At 42.4% G+C, this 20,001-nt stretch overlaps 1 protein-coding gene across 6 annotated transcripts in view; it reads right to left on the reverse strand.

Moving 5' to 3' along the window:
* Positions 1–17,856: 17,856 nt before the first annotated feature.
* LRRC3B (leucine rich repeat containing 3B) overlaps positions 17,857–20,001 on the reverse strand; it is a 66,268-nt gene continuing 64,123 nt past the window's right edge. For all 6 annotated transcript variants that reach the window (XM_083578278.1, XM_083578275.1, XM_083578279.1 and 3 more), the window contains one exon: positions 17,857–19,123. In XM_083578278.1, coding sequence (XP_083434404.1) covers positions 18,182–18,958 — 777 coding nt within the window. In that variant the 5' untranslated portion in view covers positions 18,959–19,123 and the 3' untranslated portion in view covers positions 17,857–18,181. The remainder of the gene's footprint in view (positions 19,124–20,001) is intronic.

Genomic DNA, 20,001 nt, shown 5'->3' on the forward strand with positions numbered 1-20,001 from the left:
AATCCAGCTTTCTCTCTTATTGAAGTCTTGTACTATTCCTAATCATATAAAACCACTGCAGATTCAAGAAAGTGGGAACTAAGGTAACCCAGTCCTCCAAAATCTCATGCTTGTTTCTTACTCTCCTATGCATTGCTTTTTTAAAAATATGGGTTTATTTCTCCTCAAACTACAGGTTTTAGTTTTTATTTTATTTTCCATTTTTTTTTTAATTTTCCACAAAAAAATTTTTTGTAGACAAACAAAACAGATACACAAACAAACATAAATCATAACCTTATTAAAACTAATCCAATTAACATTATTAAGTGACTTTCTCGTATCCCCCGGTTGAATTTCAGTGTAAATCATTTTAACGGTTTTCCAAAACCTAAATTCTTAAAAATTTAAAAGTGAATAAGTTAAATTCTTAAAAATTTAACTTATTCACTTAACATCTTTCTTGTTTTGCAGTTCAACTTTGAGCATGTTATTTTGTCACCCTAATCCTAAGCCTATCTGGTTTTTACAAGCTTTTTCCAGTTAAGTTAGTTTAACATATATAACTAAATAGTCTTTAAATTTCTTCCATTCTTCTTGGTGATCCTCCTCCTTCTGGTCGCAGACTCTTCCAATCAGGTCGGCTAGCTCCGAAAAGTCCATCATCTTCATCTGCCAATCTTCCTACAGGTTTTAGTTTTTAATTCCCACCCACCAATGGCTGAATTTTCAAAAGCCAACCTTTGATCACAGTGAATTCAAGGCAAGGTGCCCCCCAAAATGCCCCCTTCCTCAAAATGAGAAACGCATGTTAGGATTATTAGCTAGTGGGTGCCGAAGGGCCATCAGAGTTATAGACTGGTTGCGATTTCTGCCTCTGGCATCACCAGCTGCTTCAGTTTTTCTGCAGTTTATGCCACATTCATCTTGCCATCCACTATTTAACGAAATTTCCGTAATGAGTTATGCAAGATACAAATAATCAACGTAATCTGTGGTGTGATCATTTCCACACCATAAATTCCAATGCAAAGGAAACAATTTATATAGCAGGGTAGGGTGGAGGAATGCAATCAGTTGTGTATTGTTAGCAGGCTGAAAACAACAGCAGAAGCAAATACGGTTTGGAGTCGTTGGATTGATTTCTATTCTGGACCGTAATGTGCCACGTGGTCGCCATTAGTCACGTCTAGGCAGGTGGTAAACAGGACTGAGGAATGAGTTGCCCTGCAGATGTTAGAGTCACAGAATCATACAGCTGGAAGGGGCCATGCAGGTCATCTAGTCCAGCCCCCTGAAATGCAGGAATTATTTTGCACAAGGTGGGGCTGGAACCCACAACCTTGAGATTAAGAGTCTGATACTCTACCATTTGAGCTATCCCAGCTTTGCCAGACTACAGCTCCCATCCTCCCTGATTGACCATAGTGGTTGGGGCAGATGAGACTTTGAATCCAACAACATCTGGAGGGCCACATGTTTGTCAGGAGTTCAGCCTACACTCGAGTAGGACCCTGGCAGAGACACATGTTCCCTTGCTCCTGGTCTTTCATTCAGGAGCTTCAAAAGCTTTCTTCTGCCCGAACATCACAGCGACCAATGCCAACCGACACCGGCACACTTAGGGATCCGCAGAGTTTGCACACCTTGCGTGACAGACCTCAGCAACTCAGCGTTTTGGCTAATCTACTTTATTTACATATAAACACACACGGAGCGCTGCAACATGGCTCACTCTCTCTCTCTCTAGCATCAGACAGCAAAGAGGAAAAAAACAAAACAAAGGACAATAGTCCCACTTCACGGAACACAGTAACACAAACATTCTGTCTCCATCACTTCCCACTTTGTGGAGTCAAAACATGTAACGTCATGTGAAAGACAACAATCCCATGACTGCAATCATGGAGCAGGAATTCTAACATCGTTCCCCACCCCTGCAAAGACCAGACCTCTATTTCTGTAGGTTATTTGCCACTGTATATTTCCTCTGCCTACACTTCTTAAATATTTTCCTCTCCCCCTTTTTTGCTGTTGCTCTCAGTGCTCCAAGTGATAGGGAAGAGAGCAAAAGTACCCACTTTGTTAGAGAGAAAAGGCCACTTCAGTCAGTGGCTGATTTTGCTCTGGGCTGCCATTACCCTTCTTTATGTGTCTAGAGTCCTCCCTCTCATCCGATTTAAATTCAAAGCTTTCAAACAGGCACAGAGTAGTTGCACAGACTGAACAGAAAGGGCGTAACAAGGCAATGCTTTAAGTTTCTTGCAAAGCTCGAGTTGTCTTGAAGAAAGTTGCTGCTCAGGCACTGAACCTTCAAACCTTTGTGTCTAATGCAAGGAAACAAGCGAGCTCTTTAAGCTGCGAAATCCATAACTGCCAGGCACCTGGAGGCAGAAATATTTTCCCTGAAGCCTGCCCTCAGGCTCTGTGCTATAATAAACTAGGAGTCAACCTACACTGTGCCTTCTCTGGTTGTACATTTGTCGTTTTCCAAGCAATCTCTTGCGGGCTTTTATTGTATAACCCACTAACTTGATACACATACTTACCATGCGCATAACTGTAACACCTGATGGCGATCCAAAAAAAGAGTACACTGCACATCAGTGAATATGCAAAACATTCTAGGATCTTAGCCTTTGTAACATCATCATCGGCCCTGCTGCTTGACACTCACTTTAGAACAGAGGTGTGAACAGACCATGGGCTGAACGTCACATCCAGCCCACAATTATTATTATTATTTGTGGAAACACCTCCATTAGCTCCCCGTAAAAAAATTACTGACTCTTCCCAAAGGTTCCAAAGCTATTGTACTGTCATATCCAAATTTTTCTATGGTTCTTCAAAACAACAAATTTGCCTAGTTAATATGCTTTTACAAAATTAAACTTAAAAAAAAAGTTTCATTAGTTGCTCCCAGAGATACACTTTATGTAATGCCAAAAGGTTTTTTGTGCCCCCCATTGTCCATTTTTAAAAATAAAATAAAATTATATGTGTTTCCTGCTGTGATTTGTTGTTGCCCTTCCAAAATACCCTTAAAAAAGACCTACTTTTCACTTTTGACACCCCCCCTTTGACATGCCCCTGCAGCCCCCGAAGAGTTAACCACATATCTGTGTGTCCCTTGTCCCTTTCTGTCAAATGCTAGGCATCCCTGGTTTATTTTATATGCAATATTTCTTACCTGCCCTTCACCGTAATGTCCCAGTGCAAGTCAACAACCATAAAATATAGACTTATAAAACCAGGTGTAATTATAAAAAAAACCAAGTAAAACTGTACCAATGAGGAAAAAAGCCCAGAATAAATTCAGCAAAAGAAGTGAGTACAACAAAATAAAACATCTTAACTGCTGAAGACCAGGGTAAAGAGGGGTGCCTTCTGCAAATGGGGAAAGCAATACTGTACAGTGAAACTGGCAGAAACAACTCTGTAGGGAGAGAGCGCCACAATTTTGGGACTGCCACAGGGAAAGGCCTCGCCTGTTTCCCACACTTCTGAGAATGGCAGAACTACCAAGAGAGCCCACTCTGTAGATCTTAATACCCAAGAGGATGGTGTTCAAGGGTTTAAAACACTAATATGAATACCGGTACCTTGAATTGAAGCAGGGTTTATATGAGCTCTGAATGGAACCCATAATTTTGAAACAAGTTTCCGAATCATCTTCGAGGGCAACCCCTTGTAAAGCACATTGCAATTGTCCAATCTGGAGGCTACTATAAAGGGGTAAAGGGGACCCCTGACCATTAGGTCCAGTCATGACCGACTCTGGGGTTGCGGCGCTCATCTCGCTTTACTGGCCGAGGGAGCCGGCATTTGTCCGCAGACAGCTTCCGGGTCATGTGGCCAGCATGACTAAGCCGCTTCTGGCGAACCAGAGCAGCACACGGAAACGCCATTTACCTTCCCGCTGGAGCGGTACCTATTGATCTACTTGCACTTTGACGTGCTTTCGAACTGCTAGGTTGGCAGGAGCAGGGACCAAGCAACAGGAGCTCACCCTGTCGCAGGGATTCGAACTGCCGACCTTCTGATTGGCAAGTCCTAGGCTCTGTGGTTTAACCCACAGCGCCACCTGCGTCCCGGAGGCTACTATAGCATTTTTTTTAAAAAATGTTTCATTATATCCCTCCTTTTTCTCCAAAGAGCTCCAGGTGGTGTACATGGTGATCTTTCCCCCCATTTAATCTCCACAACAACCCTGTGAGGTAGGTCACGCTGAGAGGCAGGGACTGACCCAAGGTCACCCAGCAGGCTTCGTGGCCAAGTGGGGATTTGAGCCCTGGTTTCCCAAGTCCTAGTCCAAAACTCTAACCAATACACCACAGTGACCAAGTGACCTCTGTCTAAGGGGAGCTACAGGTGGCAAACCACTGGAGGTGATCTCCAATGACAGGACCTGTTCCTTTTTTAGAGAGTGCTCAGCTCCATCGAAAACTGGCTGCCCCCCACCTCCTGAACTCAAGAACTCGGAATACATAACGCCTTTGCCTTTTCGGGATTCAGCAACAATTTATTGGCTCACATCCAGCCCATCACGGCCTCTGCAATGAAGTTTCCCTGCCCCAGGGGATGAGCAGCTGTTCTGTTTGTCAGCATCGTTCGGCTGACCCCTTCTCAGCAATTAGAAAGCTGTGGACATTTCATATTGCTTCGGCTAAGCCAAAGGCTATGCAGGTTCACTGATAAGCAATGTGGAAGCCTCATTACTCTGGCCAGGTACAAACTTAGAAAACACACCTCCTCGTTTGTTTTGAAAAATTAGAGGATTGATTGGTGACCTTTATCTTTTAATTCCACTTAAGCTCCTTACATTTCTGAATGCCCCAAATTGTATATTTAACTAGCCACGGCAGCACAGATTGTATTACATTCATTATGCACAAGTGTTGGTTTTTAAAAAAATGCTGTTTAGACACTGTTCTCTGTCCCTTGTGGTATCTTCCATACACTCCCGAGACCAGAGGCTTAACTCATTTCCTCTCTTGTGTGATTGCTTGCAAATCATTGCTTGCGCTCAGCCTGTAGGCTCTCGGAGCAGATGAAAAACCACAATACAACAAGTGGTAAAACAGCAGGAAAACATATAAAACTCGTGATGGCCTGCCACCAGCAGTAGCTCAAACAGGATCAGCACAGAAATAAACGCAAGCTATTTCTGCAAAAGTCAGCTTGTTTCCCAAGCCAACCTGACTTTGGAAGTTAGTCATTCTCTCTCCAACCCAGCCACCTCAATTCTCCTAACATCCCATCGGCCTCTTGATTCTTCAAAGTCTTCCCCCACTTTGCTTTGAACCAGAAATGGACCCTCCAGGTGTTGCTGAAATCCCATTGGCTCAAACCAGCATAGCCACTGATGAGAGTTGCAGTCCAATAAAATTTGGAGGGCCAGAGGTTTCTCCCCCTATTCTAGGTGCCCGAGAACTATGCACAAACGCCATTCCTAAGTTTTTGGAAGTTAGGGAATGGGCCACCAAGGATTGTTCTACTTCCCTCTCCAGAAGTTCAGTACACACACAGGAGAAGAGGGATGTTTGAAGCTCCCTCATTTCTCAAGAACTGCAGGGCAGAAGGTCCCAACAGGTTGTGGCAGTCACTTGGCAGCAAGAGACAAAGGTAAGAGCCATCATAATAAAGGACAGTGAGATATAAGGGGCAGTGGGAGCTGATGCAATTTGCTGCAGGCTTCTTTCTCTCACCCACACCTAGAAGCTAAGCTTTGCTTCTGAGGCTGTTCTGTGTCCCCGTGAAGCAAGGCAAATGGTGAATGGTATAGGGTCTTTTTGGTGGTGGCACACCAGCTAAGTAAGGAACAGCAGTTTGCTGCTCAGAATGTTTCTGTTTCTGTTCTTACACTGCTTCTCATTGGCTCCAGCAAATCTCAAAAGCTCTTACAAGACCTGGATACCCCCAAACACAAAACAAAACACCCTCGAAGAAGAACCGCAGATTAGTCTGAAATTGTTTTGAACTGACATAACTTGTGGCTGCTATAGAACACAGAATCTCTACACTGTAATAAACAAACAATAATTTGAGCTAATTTTAGGGTCTTCTGGAGTAGCTGTTTATTGAGCGTTCCTGCGGAGAGGCTTGCACAAAACCTCCGGAGAAGTTATACAACACTGCCTGTTTCCTGAGCACCCGCCCCGATACATTCATGCAGAGGCGATATGACAAGGCCAGGTTTCACTGCAATTTCCCCATCACTTTTCACTCAGGCAAGTGACGGGATGAAGAGTGTAGGACAGCAATTTAGAAATATCAAGCAGCCCATATGGAAGTGCCCTTAGCCTCAGTTGCACCATATACCTGCTGTTCTAATGCTAAAGTTTCCAGGTTCAATCCTCTCTCCAGCTGGGAAAAAAAATCAGGTAGGGGGTGCTGGGGTGGGGGTGGGGAAATCTCCCTACCTGAGACCCTGCAGAGACATGGTCTGTCAAAGTAGACTATGCTGCACTAGACAGCACAAAGGGTGCTTCCAGACTGTTGCTATTTTGGGTGGGATCCAATCACATCCCAGAAAAAAAAATAGGTTACATTGATTAGGAGGTCTTCCACAACAAACTGCGTCCCTCAAAGAACAGACTTTTTGTGATAGGGAAAGTCGTGAGGAAATGCACTTGAAAAAATGAATGGAAAAAATTAGGATAATCTGCATCAGAAAGTTTACAGCCTGCATCAGAAATTTTTCAGGTGTCTCAAGAGACTGATCTCATTTAGCTTGTTTATTTTACTTGCATTTAGTAAACAAAGCTAAAAATCTTTTGAAACTGTCCAGCTTGCCTGATATCATATTTTCAATTGGCATCTGTTCATTGTTACTAATGAATTTATGAAACAGGGGGGGGGAAACCATGGAAAAATAAGGTACCAGAAAAATTTCCATCGCAGATCTTTGCCAATATGTTTTCATCCTTACTTTAGGAAAACATCCATTCCTTTTGGCCTTCCATCCCTTTGCTGTTCTATGGATTTACTTCTACTTACCTAACTTTTTTCAATAATAATTTTTATTAGTTTTCAATTACAGTCCAATAATAGCCTCATTATAACAATACCAATTTATAATACAATTATTAATACGAATTGTTCAAATACCAAATTATATAATTTAGATAAAGTGCCACCCCTGCGTGCTAGATTTGATGGTTTGGTTATTTTCTTTATTTCTGCGTTCCAAAATTACATTCCGGTCATAATAATAATCCCTCCTACAACAACTGCAATATTAATAACTTCTATTCGTGTTGACACTTTAAATGATTTATAAAATTACAAGTGAGGAACTCAAACTATATCCTTTTTCTTCCTTTGTGTGGCAATTATTATGTCTGTGGTGTTTCTTCCTTTCCTTGTAAGATGTTATGTCTTTCTTTCCCCCGGTTGTTGCTGTTATCTATCATGTCTTGGGTGGAGCTGATATACCATTGTTGCTCCAGAAATTTCTCCATTGCTCTGTTCCATGCATTGTTCCTTTGCAACTTTAACAACAGCTGCAAAAGTCAATCCGTCCCAGTAAATATTACCTGTTGTCACCATTTTACCTCTCAACCTGGGAAGAAGAGTGGTCTGTCAAACTGCATATGACTCAATAAAGAACCTTATCAGTTCTTTGGCAGTTCACAGACTCCTTTCATCCTTCCTTCCAACTGAAGATATATAAGTAATTATACTTCCAATTAAATTAAATTCCAAGTCCTCTTAGCGTTATTCAGTTCACTTCATAAACAATAAGGGATGGGGAAGGGTCAGCTCTAGGTTTCCATCATAAACCTTTTGCAAAATTGAGCTTCCCTCCCTTTTTCTTTTTTTCACACACAGTTTCATTTGATGTTATATTCCATATTTATAATCCAATTTCTTCCACCTTCGCTTGTACAAATATAATTTGAACTAACATTCAGAGGAGGGTTGCCGAATCACAAATGTAGAGAAGAAAACTTTAAATAAAGAAACTGTAGGCTCCCCTCCCCCCACTGTCTTTTGCACCAAATGAAGTCTTATCTCAAATTCAAACGTTAAAGTCCTTGCATTTGGCTTGTTCCACAGTTTCTGATCTCATCTCTTCTAGCACGTGCCTGTACTTTAGTCCAATTACACTCTAATTGACAGGAGAACCTCTGGCGGCGTTGGGAGGGTTTTTGCCAGGCAAAGTGCTTTTGTACTCAGCACCTCCCTGCCCCCCCCACATTCAATGCCAGAGTGAGAGCCAGGTACCAAGACGAACTGCAATTGAAGCCCGTTCAGGGCCCCTGTCCCTGGGGGAAATTTGCAAGGATAATTACCCTCGATCATCCTTGTTTTTCCTTCGCCAACGATCTGCTATCGTGGAGGCTGCCTCCATCAAGGCTGAGCGGAACCGGAAACCTATTTTCTAATTACCTAACTAGCAACTTTCCTGAAATTAGATGTTCTCTGGCCCTCTTTCTTTCACCACCAGACATTTTATGTTGATCTGACTAATCCAGCTGTAAATCCCTCCAGTAGCCCTGATTTTTTTTTTCAAAACAAAGCAAAGCACCACTTTAGTTGATTGCATTTTTTTTCCAAGTGAGAGATTTGCATCATGAATGAATCCGGAGGAAATTAAGCAAATACGCGTCCCATGCAAAGACTTTCACAATCCATTGTGCTTTCCTTTAAAAGTGACTCACAATACATTTCTTCTCAAGAACGGACTTAGTCTTTTGTATTGATACAAAATGAAACGTTAATATTATGTTTATACAAAAGCACTGATTTTCTCCTCTTATAGACCTGAGGCACTCAGTGAACAATGAGTGATGTTCTTTCCCGCTTCCTCTTTCAGCTCTGTGTGCCTTTTGTTGTTGTTGTTGTTGTTGGCATCTGTCAAAGCTTTTTTAAGGCTCAAATTAGTATTACTGGATCTGAGTAGAAGTCAGATCCTTAGAAAAATGAAGTCTGTGTGATGCATTTTTTTTGTCTTTCTGTGTGCTTGGTAGGGGAAAATAATCTGGGGGAGGGGAGAGGTTCCCAAAAGGTTGGTGCCCACAACGCTCACTGAAAAATCCAAATGTGTCCACAGGCCTTGAATAGAAATTGCTGAATGCACAAAAAAATAGACATTTCAGGATTGCAGGCTGCATCCTGAGCAGAGGCAATTCAGCCCTGTGCCTTGGGTCCCCCAGATCTGGTCGAACCATAGCTGCCAACTTACAGATTTGAAAATAAGGGACCAACAGCCTCGAAAATAAGGGATCAGCAGCCAAAATAAGGGATTTTCCCAGCACAGGTATGTTCAGTTTCTGAGCCCCTCCAAGCCAAAGGCAGAAAGCCCAGCTAGCAGCCAAACGAAGCCTCAAGCGGTGGTTCCCACAGCGCAGCAACCCAGTAAAGGGGATGCAGCAAGGGAAACCACCATCACCTCTCCGCTGGGAAGCACTGAGCAAAGGTGAGTCCCCAGGCAACGCGGCCGATTTGATTGGCACAAGGCATGCAAGCTCCACCCCCCAGTCATTCTTAGACTCCTTACTGGGTGAGCAACGCAGCCAAGCAACAGTTGGAGCTTCCCTCCTCCCTGGCCGGCAGGGAGGGAGGGAGAGGAGCTGCTTCCTTTGAAACCCGGGAAATTTAAGGGACATCTTCAATAAGGGACAGCAGCGGGACACGGCGCTGGGATAAGGGAGTTTCCCACCAAATAAGGGATGGTTGACAGTTACGGGTCAGACTCTGTTGTTTTTGCATCCCTTAGGAGATGGTTTCCAGGCAAAAATAACCAAGAATACTGCAGAGGCAGTTTGCAGAGGCCTTGCAATTTGAAGAGAAGGACAAGGGAAAGTTGAAGCTAAAAGAGAGTAGATATATCTACCTGTAGACTTTCCCTCACCCCCATCCCCAGAAGCCAACTCTTTTAAAAAAGCACACAGCCAATTTAACACCTCTGATGGGAATACTGGAGCATGAACATTACAATTTTTAAAACCTGAGGCTAAGAAGGTAATGGAGAAAAATCACACTTCACCAAGGGACTGATGAGGATCAGGGAGGGAAATGCTACACAGCACGGAAAGCTGCTGCCAAGGTAGCGAGATGAAGCAGTTGATTAGCTAAGGAGCCTCCTGGCTTATTCCCAGTCCTCAGCTAGAAGTTGCTCGCCTGCCTGAAGACGGAAGAGTTCGGCCCCTTGAGGCATTCGTTCTCCTGCTAGCCTTGAAAGACAAAGGCTGCCAGAGTCATCATTTTGGTTGTTATCACAGCAGACACAAGTCAGGGGGAGGAGAAAAGCAGCAAAGGAACGGCAGAGGCCTTTGGCCTTCCTCAGCCAAGAGGCAGCCTCACTTAAATTTCATATATATATATTAATTTTAACATATAAATTATAAGGTGTATCACAAAACTTATCACTTATACAATCTTTTTAGACTTCCATCAGCACCTCTGATGATCTACCGTTTTAACCACTTCTTATGCATTTCTAAACTTTATATTGCCTTTACATCTCTTGACAAATCATCCTTCCCCTTATCCATTTTTGCAATAATTCCATTAATACTCCTCACAAAACGTCTTGCAAACCTACAAACGTCGTCTGCTCTTCACAAATACTTTTCAGATAATCTGTAAATTTACTCCAGTCTTCCGTGAATTTCTGGTCCCGCCGGTTTCGAATCCTTCCTGTTGGTTTGTCTAGTTCCGCATAGTCCATTAGCTTCATCCTCCATTCCTCAATCGTCGGTAATTGTTCTTGCTTCCATTTTTGGGCCAGTAATATTCTTGCTGCTGTTATTGCATATAAAAAAAGCATCCATTCCTTTCTATTTATATCCCTCCCAACAATGCCAAGTAAAAATGCTTCTGGTTTCTTTATAAATTTATATTTCAACATTTTTTTCATCTCATTATATATCATCTCCCAGAAGCTTTTCACCTTTTTACATTGCGTGGACAGGCGGAGTCCCCAGGTCCCGCGCGGTCCCCCCGTCATGTGGAATAACGACTCAAGACGTGCTATGGGATTAAATTGGCCACAACTTTATTAAATTTCAAATGTGGGTAGACCTTGGCTCAGGCATTGGGCCAAGTGAGGATTCCCAGGTAAGATCCTCTCTATTGTGTGGGCAGGTAATCCCTCCCCTACCTGGCCGGGTCTCCTTGGCAACGCTTCCCCCAGGTGGGATTGGACAACTGACTGAGGTAGGCGGAGACCTCCAGGTATCCCACCTGAGGGAAGGCAAAGCCAAACCTATGCTGTTGGAGCCGCTCCAGATCTAGGGGCTGCACGCGTCCACGCAAAGGGCGCCCCCCCTTTTTAAGCGGGGAGCGGTCATTCCCACCACATGTGATAAAATGTTCCCTCTTTTTCTTTACATTTCCAACATTTATTATTAACTTTATATATTTTCGCTAATTTTACTCTGGTTTCTCTTCAGATCATATAAATCCTTTGGCCTCACTTAAATTTCCATCAGGATCCCATGAAGAAAAAGGCATGGCCTACGGAGTGAGTTCTTAAACCTGACCAGACCTTTGATCCCAACCTGGAACTTTAAAGTACTTCACCACATTTGTCTGTCTTCCTCCTTTTCTCTATGAGGAACAGATGGAAATGAGGACAGGAGGACAGGATACCTTCATTAGACAAAGAGCAAGCAATAAGCTACTGACTAGGAGAGCCATCAGAAAAAGATGAAGGAAGATTTACTAAGAACAGGATCTTCTGAATGGTGGCTCACCAACTGTGGAATGCTCCCCACAGAGAAATATTCCTAGCACCATCGCTATCAACCTTTAGGCACCAGACAGAGATGCTCCCATTCACTCAGGCATTTTGTTATTGTTCTTCATCCTTTAGTTGGGTGGGGTAGGATGTAATAACAACAACAACAACAACAACAACAACAACAATAATTTATACCCTGCCTATCTGGCTGGGTTTCCCCAGCCACTCTGGGCAGCTCCCAACAGAATATAAAAACACGACAAAAGATCAAACATTAAGGTACATGACACCAGTCAAGCTTGCAAAAATTTATCATTTGCCTGATAATAAATGTTGGAAATGTAAAGAAAATGAAGGTACATTCTTTCACCTTTGGTGGACGTGCCCAAAGATTAAGGCTTTCTGGGAGATGATCTATAATGAAATGAAAAAGGTATTTAAATATACCTTCCTGAAGAAACCAGAGGCCTTTCTCCTGGGCATGGTCGGCCAATTGGTGCCAAAGAAGGACAGAACTTTTTTTTATGTATGCTACAACAGCAGCAAGAATACTGATTGCAAAGTATTGGAAGACACAAGATTTACCCACTTTGGAAGAATGGCAGATGAAGGTGATGGACTATATGGGACTGGCAGAAAAGACTGGCAGAATCCGAGACCAGGGAGAAGAGACAGTGGAAGAAGATTGGAAGAAATTTAAAGACTATCTACAGAAATATTGTAAAATTAATGAATGTTAGAATGATGTTGGATAGAAATTAAGTGGTTTCCAGCTGTAATGCTTTAAGAATATGGAAGAAGGGTATAAATAGGTAAAAAAATAACTAAAATGGTGTTGGATTGGAAATAAGTGGTATTAGCAACAAAGTTAATAAGAATATGCAAAAATGAATTGATAATGGATGAAAATACTGAGTTATAAAATGTTAAGTTATAGAGATAAGAAATGAAAGAGGGTAAGGATTTGCTGATTTGATTATTTAAATGGGAATACAGGAAGGGGAGGTGTGAGGAAGTCAAAGAAAGAAGCAAATGAGTTTTAAGTTATGAAAAATAATTGTTTTTAATTTTTCTTATTTTTTCTGTATGTTTACTTATTTTTTAATTTTTTTTATTATGTGTTTTTGTATATTTGTCTTTGTAAAATCTTAATAAATATTTCTTAAAAAAAAAAAAAAGATCAAACATTAAGAACTTCCCTAAAAGTCAGGTAGTTGTTTATTTTCTTGACATCTGATGAGACGGTGTTCCACAGGGCGGGCACCACTACCGAGAAGGCCCTCTGCCTAGTTCCCTGTAACCTCACTTCTTGCAGGGTGGGAACCGCCCGAAGGCCCTCAGAGGTGGACCTCAGTGTCCGGGCTGAACGATGGGGGTGGAGACCCTCCTTCAGGTATACTCCTTTTAGTATACTGTTTGCTTTTTATAACAATAATTACAAAACTGAATACTGAGGTAAAGTGTCAATAAAGCTGTTAGCAAAATTAACATACAAAAATTCATTATGTTAGGCGAAATGTATTTGCTTATATGTACATATAAGGCAAAACTGCATGCAAACATGTATATTGCATTAAAATGCTTGCTGATGAATTTTCATGAAGTTTGCAAACTGACATGGAAGTATCAATAAATGAATTTAGTATTGGAAAAATGAGATCTTTTGCATATATGACAAATTGTTTGTGTGTACTTTGAATTTGCATGAAAATGGAATGGAAAAATTAAAGACACTCAATATTGTATCACAGAATCATATAATTGTAGAGCTGGACCCTGAAGAACATCTGGTCCAAACCCCCTGCAATGCTGGAATCTCAACTAAAGCATCCATGACAGATGACCTCCAGAGAAGCGGACACGGAGCAATGGTTCCAAACTACAAGAAAGAAGATTCCACCTAAACATTAGGAAGAACTTCCTGACAGTAAGAGCTGTTCGACAGTGGAATTTGCTGCCAAGGAGTGTGGTGGAGTCTCCTTCTTTGGAGGTCTTTAAGCAGAGGCTTGACAACCATATGTCAGGAGTGCTCTGATGGTGTTTCCTGCTTGGCAGGGGGTTGGACTCGATGGCCCTTGTCGTCTCTTCCAGCTCTATGATTCTTTGATTCTATGACCATCCAACCTCTGCTTAAAAACCTTCAAGGAAGGAGAGCCCACCACCTTCTGAAGGAGTCCTTTCTACTGTCAAGCAGCTCTTACCGTAAAAAAGTTCTTCCTGCTGTTTAGTCAGAATCAAATCACTTCTTTTTAAAAATCATTTAAAAATCCATTGACAAATCAATTGAAACAGGATCATTTTAATCAAACAGGACACATTGTAATACTTAATAATTATTGCATCGTTCTAATTCTTCAAGTAGTTTATACTCAATATAGCTAAAAAAATGGGGACATCCCCCCCAACTTACATTTTTCACTATTCTCAAGGAAAAAAGCACCTTTCAATTTTGTTCGCACAATACGAAAAGCTCATCTGTTTCTATTTTAGAATAGTTTAATTAAATCCCGAGGCTGGCAAAGAGAGATATGTCTAACTGACACCAGCCACTGAATATAGCATTAGGTTTCAAATATATGATACGGTAACAAAAGAGAAGGGGGAGGCAATGTTGGATTTCATTCCATTTCTTAACTGCAAATTATCCATTTGCTATGTATTACCTCTCTACGGTGCAAGTGGAAAAGCCACTTTTCTTTTGACTATATCCAGGGCTTTTTTCCCCAGCCGGAACTTGCCGGAACTCAGTTCCTGCACCTCTCAGGTGGACGCCATTACCATTATATGAGAACAAGGGAGGTGTTCATGGTGAGGTCCAGCACCTCTTTCTATAGAAAAATAGCACTGACCTTTCTCAAAATTGCTCTTTGTAACCTGTGCCATACACATTAGCCCCTTTGTATGTTACATGAAGGGGCAAAAGCATATAATAATAATAATAATAATAATAATAATAATAATAATAATAATAATATTTTTATTTATACCCTGCCCTTCCCAGTTCAAAAACCGGGCTCAGGGGCGGCTAACAACAAATTTAAAACACTTAATTGCAAAAGCAGCATTAAACACAGTATAAAAACATGAATAACAATAAAATTCAAAATTCAATTTAGGGGAAATAAGCATTAGATAATCCCCAGGGCTAGCTGGCTGAATTGGTCCTCCTTGGGCCAGCGAGGAGGCCAGGGGAGAATTAGCTGTGGGATCCCAGAGCGGGTAATCTTCATAAAAGGGGAGGGGGAGGGAAGAGAAGGGAAATAAAAGATCAGGCTGAATTCATATTAAAGGCCAGGCGGAATAGCTCTGTCTATAGAAAGGGGCTTAAAGTCCCACCTCTGGAAAGCTCCCCTCACTGGGCCGCAATATCTGCACATTAACTTAGAGAGCCTGAGGAAGATAAGCAAGCCTATATGTGCCCGTTTCCCTGGGTCCTAGGACCATGATTCCATGGGATCCAAGGAACCCTGTACATATTGGCTTCCCCGCCTCAGATCTCCGCCTCTCCTGCGGCTGGCATAGGCAGGACATTTAGGAGCAGCCTTTCTGAGCAACGCAAGAAGAGGCTATTCTCTTTGCAGATCTTGATGCAGCAGACAGTGTCTGGGAAAGGATGCAGTGGTGTGGAGACAAGTCCAGAAATATTTAGAAGCATCCCATGTTCTGATTTCCTGGTTGTTTGAAAACATCCCAACTGCATGCAACACGTTAGGGCACATTCCTGCTAATCCCCACTGTGATGGGACCAGCTGAGCCAGGGCTGGGGCTTGAACCTGAAGGGCCTTCACCTGTGCCAGATCCTCAGGTGCAAGCATCAGCTGAGTCTGCTCTGGCTCCGGAGGTGATAGAGGACCCATTGCCGGCAGGTGCTCCATTCTCAGCCCCGTCAGGGGAAGCTGAGGTTGCCTCTGGGTCCGGTAACCCTCCAGCCTCTCCTGAGCTGCAGAGGCTCAGGGCAGAGAGGCGGAGGGAAATAATTTATTGCAGGAGGAGTGCTCGCCTGCAGGCCAGGAGAGGCAAGTCACCTGTGGGCCGGGGCCGCCCTATGCCTTCGGGCAGATAAAAGCCAGCCAGCCCAGTCCCAGGTTGCGGGAGCAACGTTGTTGGTAACCTGTTCCTGCTGGCACCCTGTCCTGCTCTTCTGCCAGAGTTCCTGACCACACCCAACTCCTTGCCTTGGACCCCGCTTCAGCCTTGACGGACAGCCTCCATACCACACCCTCGACCTTGGACTGGACTCGGACCACGCTGCATGGTAACCTGCCGGGACCAGCACACCCACTCTATACAAATGCCACAGATCACACACTGCCCCTCTGTTCTGTGAGGGCATGCGTCTGCATAGAGAAAATGAAAGCTGGTGCTGATGTTGCCCTCTGGTTCTATTTGGAACCAAGAAACACAGCTAGTATAGTAAAGGAAATCTGTCTGGTACAGCTGCTTGGCTATGAGCTCCACACCTTGCAATGGCAGGATGACAGCTAACAGCCAGTAAGTCATGCCATCTCTGCTCAGCAAATCAGAAACTCTATGGATTTGCAGGCATTTTAACTGTGCGCTGCTGTGCCGCCACAATAACCATGTTTTGGAATACTGGTCTGAAAAAACCAGGAGAGTTTATGGTGGGTTCCATGCTGCACTGTTTCTGCAGGGTCCACCCAATGTCACAATCAAATTGCTAGTTGGTACTTTTTCCTTTGTTTGATTTCTTACAATGGAGAACCGTGATAAATAAAAATAACCCATTACACATTTGCATCCACGGCTGGTGTAGAAGATCTTTAGTGTTGGTTGCTGTTTTTTCCTCTTTAAATGAATGGTTTATCACATGCATGGTGATGTGTGATTGGACAGCGTCTAAAGGCAACATCCTATTTCCATTTTCTCCTTACATGAGCAGACTTGTGCAAGACCTGTAATAATACAAAATATTTGGGGCTGCATAGTGCCGAGTGGGGGGTATGTGTGTGCCAATCTTCCTGTAGATTAAGAAAATGCCCCTCTTATTCAATTCAGTACTCATTTAAAGGCAAACTTGTCAAATTTGCCCTTTCCAAAATATTATGAAAACACAGTCATCCTTTGAAATCCTCACTTCTCCCAATTTTGCAATGCAGTTCTTCAGCCAAGTAATATGTACAAAAACGGAGATACAGTGGTACTTTGGGTTAAGTACTTAATTCGTTCCGGAGGTCCGTTCTTAACCTGAAACTGTTCTTAACCTGAAGCATCACTTTAGCTAATGGGGCCTCCCACTGCTGATGCCGCCAAAGAACAATTTCTGTTCTCATCCTGAAGCAAAGTTCTTAACCTGAGGTACTATTTCTGGGTTTGTGGAGTCTGTAACCTGAAGTGTATGTAACCCGAGGTACCACTGTACTAGGGTAGTGTGCAGAAAGATATGAATATATTAGTGCAAATAACATACAAAAATGCACTTTGGAAAAAACGAAATGCAAATTGTGCATATTATGAAAAATGCATATAATAATGTGTATATTTGGATAAATTTGCACTAAAATAACTGATGGATTTTCATGAGGCCTTTGAAAACAACACAAATAAACTGCAAACTGTTGTGGGAATGTGCAGAACTAAACTAAAGGATGGAAAAATGAGAATCGGAGACAAAGTGAAATTGACAAATTCATCCATTTCTAATCTCTACACAGAAGGAAGCCTTCTTGCGCTCTCTCTCTCTCTGTGTGTGTGTTTTAAACCCTCTGATGCTGCAGGATTCTCTGGGGAGGTTTGAAAGAACAGCTTCCCTCTTCTCAGCAACATGATCGGTTTCCCTTGATACTTTAAGTTAAAGCTTAATGCCAATTGGAGTGGGTTGGGAGAGAGGCGAAAGATTACAGAAAGACTGGCACTCACACACACACTCATAGCACTAAGCAGTCACAATGTGTTCTTATCATTACAGATTTTGCCCAATTCTGTGAAATTGTACAAATATTTTTTTTATAAGATAAAGCTGAACAGTGGCATAATTTTTCAGGATGAAAATCACCCTATTAATTGTACACTGCCTTGATATTTTGTATGAGTTAGTGGTTTATAAATACTCTTATAAATAAAATAAATTCTATACCACAGCCATTCTAGACTCCTCCACCCTCTCTCATATTAACACACACACGCATACACATCAGGCAGACCTTGGTTCAATAAATTAGCCTGTATTTACATGGTTCAAAGTTAAGCTTTTATTTGGTTTTAAATTAAAAAAATAAATTTCATTATTAAAGAGTGGAATGGGTCTAAACTAATGTTTACATATTAGTTTTACTTGGTTGAGAATACCACCAGAGAAACAATAAAGGTGTACTGTTATCACCCCAAACAGAAATCGTTTTGTTAGAAAGTTTTGACAGTGGTATAATTCAGCTTAATTGGGGTGGGGGGGAAAGTCTTACAGGTTTACAACGAATGTTAGAAGTAAACACCTGGCGTCCGTGCTATGCACATCTAATTTCCACCTCGTAGTCAATCACTGAACCCGGGGCACTATACGACAGTGCTTATGTCATCGGCTTCCTCTGGTTTCTTTTGCCTGCTTGGCAGGGATTTCAAGTATTCGAGGTGCCTTCGAGCATCTTCTTGATTTTGCCGCACGTAGTAAACGACGTAGGATATCACCATGGTGAACCAGCCAAACATGGTGACCAGCATAGCATAATCAGTAGTCTTTTTAGGGAGGTTGCAGAGGTCGGCGTCGGCAGCGTTGAGGAACGGCCTCCCGGCGTGTTCGTCGATTTCCGAAGTCTTACAGATGATGCTGTTGGCCGTTTCGTGGTTGGAAGCCATGCTCCTCAAGACCTGCTGCAGAGTACAATCACAGTGCCAGGGGTTGTTTGCAATCCTAGCCCTGGCCTTTAAGTTGTTGAACGCGTTTTTGTGCACGCTTTTAATCCGGTTGTCCGACAAGTCCAACATCTGCAAGGTTTCGGCCACCCCTTTGAAGGAGTGTTCGTCTATGAATTCGATAATGTTTTTGGACAAGTTGAGGACTTTCAACTGGTGCAAGTCCTTGAAGATTTCGTTGGGGATGGAGGTGATCTGATTGGAGTCCAGGTAAAGGAGGACAGTTTCAGGAGGCAAGTCTCGGGGTATTTCCTTGAGGTTTGCATTGCTGCAACTGACATTCAAACCTCCAGAATGGGAGCAAAGGCAACCTTTGGGGCACATACTGGCAGAATGAAAACACAGTATCATGAGGACAAAGCTTTGTAAGAGCAGACACATGGAGAGGGAGCGAGTTAACCACAGGTCTACCAGATGCATGCTGGGATGTCAGCATAATCACACAGCCACTTCTCATTTACCCAACAGTGGTGGCAAAGGGTCTCAGGCACAAAACGCCAATCTCATCCTCTTCGGCGACGTTGTTCAAAAATGCGTTAATGCGCGGGCTTCCTCATGGTCGGTTTTCTTTTCGAAAGAACATTCCTGGAAAATCAAAACAAAAGAACAACAGCCACCAATCAGACTAGAAAAGACACTCATTTCAACAAGGCACAAATGCAATTTACGGTGCAATCCTTGGCATGTCTACTCAGGAGTAAGCCCCAATGAGGTTCAGTAGGACTTATTCCCATGTAAGCTGCTGTACTCCATCTCCCATCATCTTCAGTGTTCAGGCATGATGGGAGTCCAACACACCTAAAGAGTTCTAAGTTCCGCATCCTTGATGAATAGGAGTACAGTCTTAACTGAAAAATTCAATGGGATAGTCTATTATTTCATTAACGCACAGTGCCAACGTGAGTTTCATATGTATTTCCTTCCGAGTACAGACGTCATCCCATCTAATATTACCATTCTTGAGGGACATTGTTTTTCCCCCTTTCTTTTTTAAAAAAACAGAGGTTTTCTAGAACAATAGTAATAAAACTTAATTACTTTCTTCCTTTTACAGTAGCAGACACATTAATAAGATTTACAGTGGGTCTCCAGCAGCAGTAACAAATTAGGCAAGCATTTTTGTGGTTAATGGCCTTGCAACAAAGTATTCCGTATAGCTTTCAATTCAAATAAAACTATTTAAAGGAGGGCACATTCTTACAAGAAGAATGCACTCCTTTTCAAGGCAAACCAAAATATTGCTGGATTTCATGGCACAAACACAAGCTTTCTTGCCCGGTTTCCTTTTCCTTCAGAATATTTCAATCTACCTGCATGAAAAGGAATTTTGCTACATGTTTGTGGCAGGGACACTGGAAATAAAGTATCTTAAACAATAATACATTTTATTTTAAATTATCACTAGCACTATAACAGAAATGATGGAATACACTCCCCTGTAATAATTAAAAAGCTCTCTACAA

This window comes from Podarcis filfolensis (genome assembly GCF_964270895.1).
Source record: "Podarcis filfolensis genome assembly, chromosome: 12".
In the NCBI taxonomy this organism is placed as follows: domain Eukaryota; kingdom Metazoa; phylum Chordata; class Lepidosauria; order Squamata; family Lacertidae; genus Podarcis; species Podarcis filfolensis.